This window comes from Rhagoletis pomonella, unplaced genomic scaffold (genome assembly GCF_013731165.1).
Source record: "Rhagoletis pomonella isolate Grant_MI unplaced genomic scaffold, Rhpom_1.0 Rhpom_scaffold_00011, whole genome shotgun sequence".
Classification (NCBI taxonomy): domain Eukaryota; kingdom Metazoa; phylum Arthropoda; class Insecta; order Diptera; family Tephritidae; genus Rhagoletis; species Rhagoletis pomonella.
This window is the reverse complement of record NW_023458565.1, coordinates 24,172,273-24,178,906: the sequence shown is the minus strand read 5'-3', so window position 1 is coordinate 24,178,906 and position 6,634 is coordinate 24,172,273. Positions and strand designations below refer to the sequence as shown.

The 6,634-nt window shown below is 34.3% G+C and overlaps 1 protein-coding gene and 1 long non-coding RNA gene across 2 annotated transcripts; both read left to right on the top strand.

Annotated features, from left to right (window-relative positions):
* Nucleotides 1–787: 787 nt before the first annotated feature.
* On the top strand, nt 788–4,118 carry LOC118746879. The gene is made up of 4 exons (XM_036480841.1): nt 788–973; nt 1,041–1,124; nt 2,398–2,577; nt 3,970–4,118. Exons 1-4 carry the CDS (start codon nt 940–942, stop codon nt 4,008–4,010), a joined length of 339 nt encoding a protein of 112 aa, XP_036336734.1. The 5' UTR covers nt 788–939; the 3' UTR covers nt 4,011–4,118.
* Nucleotides 4,119–4,896: 778 nt separating this feature from the next.
* LOC118746880 lies at nt 4,897–5,930 on the top strand. The gene is made up of 2 exons (XR_004993904.1): nt 4,897–5,435; nt 5,474–5,930. It is a non-coding gene; the product is annotated as an uncharacterized LOC118746880 (long non-coding RNA).
* The last annotated feature ends 704 nt before the right edge of the window (nt 5,931–6,634 follow it).

Sequence of the window (6,634 nt, the reverse complement as noted above, 5' to 3'; positions counted from 1 at the left end):
GGGAAAAAATAAGTTTTCGTAGAAATAGAATTCTTGAAAATCAATATTTTTCGATCTAAAATGATTTAGGAGACTGCTAATAATAATACCCAATTGTTTATTTAGCCATTTTCAATTATTCACTATATTTATAGGACCCCGAAAATCCCCAAAAAATGAAATGTGGGACCAAAAAAAAAAACGCTTCTACTAGAAAATGGTAAAACAAAAGAACAATGGGTATTATTAGTGACAGTTTCCTGCAGAGCCTAACTTTTTCAGATGCATTTTGGACCACCGTAATGTATATATATGTGTACGTGGTATTAAATGTACATTAGAGTGTACAAAAACATAAGGTATTTTTCTTTTTTTTTTTTGAAACTCGATATTTGTACAGAAGCCTCAGTTAACGTTTGGTCGCACTCTTCGCTGTAATGCCTAAGCTTTCGTTGTTGCGAAACAAGATTACGTGTTTAGTTGATCACTTTACAGTTTTGCGCGGGCGTGCTTGCGTTAAACTCTTGGAGTATATCCAAGATTTCTGCTGGGCTGCGTTTCTTCGATCCAGCTCTCCTGATGTATTCCATAATTATGAGAAGACATAGTCTTCGGACTTCTCGTACCAAAGAGTATCTTGTTACTAATATTGGCGGGTGCTGTTACAATTGCTGTGCGCTTTCGTTGTAGGCTTTTTGTGTAATAATCTCAGTACACCCTAATGTACCAGCACACATACATACAAACATTCATATGTACATACGTGCATATGTGTGTATGAAAATAATATTTTGAGCTGCTGATCAGCTTTGGATGGTCAATCCACTGATTGTTGGACATATAAAACCGGCAGTAAATATTGATGAGCGATAAGTTAGTCATAGAATCTAGCCGGGGAATAACGAGCACTGGGCAAATACAAATTTATTTTTGTTCTGAATAAAAAAAAAAGTGATAAGCATGAATTCTAAACTCGTTCTACTGTTGGTTTTCGGTATGTTTAGTGGAATTCTATTAATTTTAAAATTGAAATAATAAAGTGTTTAAATCTTTTGATTCAGCTTGTTTGGGCACCATGGTAAATGCGCGTCCACAGCAGTGGCAGGGTCCAATATTCTCCAATCCATTTTTTCCCAACATTCCTGGTAAGTTTGATATTGTGTAGACGGTTTACAAGTGAGCAAAAAAAATGTTGTATGTGCATATGTATGCAAGTTTGTTGTAAGAGTGTCCTAATCAAATAAAAAAAATATATGCCTAGCTAAGCATACAGATATTACCGCCAGCTCTTCTTTTGTGTTATGTAAAAATATATAAAAAAAAGTTGAATCGGTTAACAATTATGCCTAGTGAAAGGCATTAAATGGCAAAAATAACAAATGGCAAAGTTGGGCATTAAATAAAAATCGTGTCAGTACGTTAAAAAAGTAGTCACTAAGTTCATTTCCACAGGACATTTTTTTTTAATGGCATACATTTTTTGTCATTTCAATGCCTAGTGGAAATTTGGCCATTTTAAGAAAATGTGGAGCGGATGTAAAGCGTTCACTTTAAAGCCGTTTTTTACGAGCTTTGAATTTTTTGAATTATGACACTTTTGCAGAAAATGTGCAATATGTATGTATGTACATTAGGCATATGAGTTCTATCTAAAATTAAGTAAATCGCACCTTAAATCAAAAACAGTCGCAGCAAAAAAAAAATAAAATCAAATATTCAAGAGAGGCAAACAATTGCGGATGCGATGCAAGCAAACGAAAAAATTTTAATATGTATTATATTTCCGGTTATAAGAATATAATGATGAAGAGGCAGTGTTGGCGGACGTTAATAATGTGATCTGTTTTATGGAAAAAAATCAATTTTGAAAATATTGTCTGTGAGGCTGAAGATGAAGAAAGCTGATAAACTAACAAACAAAAAAAGTATTTGTCAAAATTTAATCACAAAATTCTCCATAGGACTCAGAGAAAACATTTTTTTTCTGTAAAAAAACATACGTACCGCCTTAACCGCAAATAGGAAGTAAGGGACATTCTTTTTTAATTTTCTTTTTGATGCAGAAATATTCCTAAAAAAAAAAATTTTTATAAAAATTTCGCTTAGCTGTTTTCGGCGATTAGGGCTCAGTATGTATGCGTAATATGTATGTTTATTTTCCAGTACAATTTTTTTTCGCGGAGTTTCCTGCATGCATTTTTTTTACCAAATTTTGACGAAAGCGTTATATTTGTGGGTTTTTCATCATCCTCATCCTCTCCCCATAGGTACATATATTTAATTTTAGAATAAAATCATGTGCCTAATGTACTATTCATATGTACTTATCTATGTACATATTTACTTAAAGTAGATTAATGTGTCTTCTTGTTGCAAACACAAACAATTAACTACTGCATAAATTCTTGGTTAAACTAGATGCCTCTTCTACTACCACTCCCGCACCGCCTGCCTCTTCGACTACGGTGCCTTCACCAGAGTATCTAGCCTGCTTGCGCGCCTGCCCTACCACCATGGAATACAATCCTGTTTGTGGCAGCGACAGTCAGAATTACCACAATAATGCACGTCTGGATTGTGCTGCGCGCTGCGGTCAAGGTTAGTATGGAGTGTTTAGATTTTTATTATGTGCACATATACACACATACATACATATTTACGTACGAGTTCATACACACCGCTACCAAATCGCTCTGATCCAATACTTTTCGTGTAAAATTCTGTAAAAATGTCAAACAGCAAAATTACTCTCTGAAGTGAGGGTAAAAAAAAAGAGTAACAAAAAAAGTACGGGAACAAAAAAAAAAAATAACATTTTTCCTGTAAAAACGTGAAGTAGTGATCGCTTGACACTTTTCATGATTTTACTAGAAGAAGAAAATCTTCTAACTTCATTCTCTACACAACTCTCCAAAAATCGCTCTAATTTACAGGATTTTGGAGGAATTTGGTGTACGGGATCAGATTTCCTGTAACTTCCTGCAAGTTCGTGTAAAAATCTGTAAGTGCGTGGAGTACTGGATCAGAGCTTATGATACGGTCACCCGGTTTTGGGGAATTTTTATTTATTTTTTAAAATTAATTTTACATAATTATTTTTTTATAAAGGCATAGTTCATTGTCTAACAAAAACCGTTTAAATCCAAATTTTATACTTTGTACAAAAATTAGAAAAAGTTATAGAAAAAAAAGTTTATAATTTGTGTATGTTTTATGAATCAGGGTGAAGAAATGCAGTAGCCCATTGAATTTTAATATAAAGTGTAAGAGGATTTTTTTTCCTGTTGACGATGTTGCGCATTTTTTCCAATATATTCGTGTGTATGTATGTACATAAAATAAAATGCGAACCTTCGTTATGTAGAAGAAAATGCTCAAAACCGCCAACAAAAAAAAAAAAACAAAAATCTACGGTATTTTGTAGGCCCTTTTAACTTGCACTTTGTTTTCAAAGTTGAATGGGCCATAAAAATACCTAATCAAAATAAAAAAATTGGTTTTTGCCAATTTATTGAATTTTTCTAATTTTTGTACAAAGTTTGAAATTTGGATTTATTGGAATTTTGCTACATTGATTCTAACTATGTATTTCTATTGAAGCATACGCAAATTTGCTTAGTTCAAAATAGTCACAGAAAATCCGAAAAGTTCCAAATAATTTTAGCTTAAAATATGTGAAATTTCGCTTTAAAATTTTTGCCAAACAAAAGCTGGAACACAAAAAATTTGAAAGGTCTTTTGCTCTCTCTCCTGTAAAATTTGAAACTGTTCACTCTAAGCTAGCGGTTTATTAGAAAAAAAGTTAGTGGTTTACACTAGGCATTAAATGAGACAAATTTTAATGACAAAGTTGAGCATTAAAAAATGCCTGTGCTATTACGTTAAGAAAAATTGTAATTAAATTTCATTACCATTATTCGTCATTTGCCTACTGGAAATTCGGCATTATATTATTTGAACGAATTCGTTTTTACATTGTTTCATTTCCAGATGTTGTTTTTGTACGATTGGGCACCTGTAATGCATTATAAACAAGATTACAAACCCGGTATTTAGTCAATAATAAAAAATTTATTTGCTTATTTTTAAGTTATAAAATTTGCATTTAAGTGAAATTATTAAACAAAATTCAAGAAATTCAATTACCATTTGCGTTTGTGTTTACTTCTGTTGAACTTCGCCTTCCATTCACATGCCCCGTTTTTTTTTTTTTTTTTTATTGACTTACTCAAAAATGTATAGAAAGAAATTCACACATATCGATTCAAATTACAAATACAAACAACAGTTATTAAAAAGTCCATTTTCCGGGGTTATCAGATGCTACTTGCTTCAAAGTAAGCTTGAATTTTTAATTTATTGCTTCCCGTAAAATCAAACGGCATTGAACTTTAAAAAAGCGTGTAATAATCAAAATGTGTGTTGAAATACATACGTACATACCAAGGCACATTAAACAGGTAGTATCAGTAGAGCAAAAACAACATTTGCGTGTATTTTGTTGTTGCTTCTGGTATCGAAAGTGTCAACAACTGTTCTGAATTTTTTCTTCTAAATCAAAGCGTGCCATGTGAAATACAAAAAATTATAAAAAATAAAAAATTGAAATTGGAAAAAATAAAAATTGATGCAACTTTCTTTCCTAGTAAATTTGTTTGCTTCTCGAAGCATTGATCCATCCTTTGCAAGGCCCAGTAATCAGCGGTCGTGCTGCCGATTTGGGCGAACGTTCCAAAAGCTGCTATTCAATCGCTTGTTTTGTATGGAAAAAGGTTTCACAAGCAAATGGATTTTAACAACTTATAATTTTCGTGAGAAAAAATTAAAAATATTTGACATTTTCGAGACCAAATAATTTGAAAATAAATCAAATCAGCTGCTCTACTGATACTACCTGTTCAATGTACCTTGGTACATACTAAGCTATGTAATAAGAAATATATTTAGCGCTCATATTTTTGCTAAGTGTATGGCCGAGCTTCTCCTTCCATTTGCAGTATGTGTCTTGACTTTATAACTCGAATGGATTTTATGTGATAAGCTTTTTAGAAAAAACTTTTCGGATCAGGGATCGAAGTTTGGTCACACCGTGTGGAAGTTTGCACATCTAAGAACTCGGCCACTGGGGTCGTGTTACCAATGCTGATTTTCAAAGAAACGAAGTGCCAAAGTTGCACGAAACACTTTTGGAACGTTCTGGTACGGGAAGACGAAAAGTTTGTGCTTATAGCTAAGGTCGAAGGAAACGGGAACTCTCCAGCGCAAACACTGAACGTCTCTTGATTCAAGTGGTAAACTTACAGCCGAGCGAATAGCGTCGGTTGAGACTGCTGTGAACGGAAACAGGGCCAGATTTACGGCCTTCGATAGCCTTCAAGTGCATTACCAGAATAAATATCTCTCAAGCAGCAAACCGTCGTCAGACGTCAGGAGAATAAGGAGGAATTCGTGAATCTGTAAGTAGATATTATTTCGATATCGAATCATATGGCAGGTGGCCGAGAGCTAAAGAGCAGTGAAGGTAACTTTAGTAACCGCCTAAGAAAGGTTCAAATCGCCTGGGGCCTGGACTCGATACTTTATTGTGATAGCCAAAGATCATAGGCCGCACGGATGAAAGTCGGATTTGTGTATACGAAGAAAACTGGGTCTGTATAGGCAAAACCAGTCCTACCAAGTGATGCCGAAATCGACTTCTTTACAGACGCTGGCTGGTTACATAGATAGTACGTAAGTGGCATGACGATGGTAGAACCGGGAAGATAAATAAATTTGAGATCGGTGAAATAATATTAGTCTATCCAAAAGCTTGTATGAAAGTCCTTAAAGCTTGAGATGTTTCATAACGACCCAGGAAGAGAGATGGGGGCCATCTTGGAAACTTAAAAACGTGCAGTACATATCCACGAAAACAACGTACATGTCTAAGCGAAAGAAACAAAAAAAAAAATTATGATGCAGAAATACATATAGATGCTCTTAGAGAATTTTTGCATCCAAAATAAAATTTTGAAAAAAATTTACCTTACGTTATTTTCGCGGTTAGGGCCCCAAAATATACGCTATTTTACCAAAAAAACAATTAAAAAAAGTTTTTCCTAAATTTAAGTCCGAAAGCCATGATTTTCATATTTCATACTTAGTAGTCAAAAATATGAACATATGTATGAATATTCCGAAAGCCAGGCGCCAATTAAGGCTCTTGGGGTCTTTGATGATCCGCTTATTGTCAAGACAGGGAACTCTGCAGGAGTTGTCGTCACATTTGGTCTGCTACTGGAATGATGGGCGTCTGGTCAGCTGAGGGAACACTGAGCGAAACTCTTGGAATACAAGATGGCTAAGTTCCTCGGACCACAGGGAGATCGGAGGCGGTCTAAGTAGCTCCTAAAGCTAAGCAAGGCGCATTTATCGCTACTGATAGGGTTTCTAATCTTCTGCTTCTTGATATTAGTCTCTTGAGGAACTTTATTGTGGGTAGAAAAGTGATGCTAAAACCAACATATAAATATGTACGTATGAAGGTAAGCATCATAGATCGATAAAACTCCCTTCTCTCCCATTCCTATTTGACTCTAAACCATTTAATTGTTTCATAAACAAGTAATTTTTTAAGCAAAAAACGAAACCGACTTCGATTCTCATATAAAAGTTT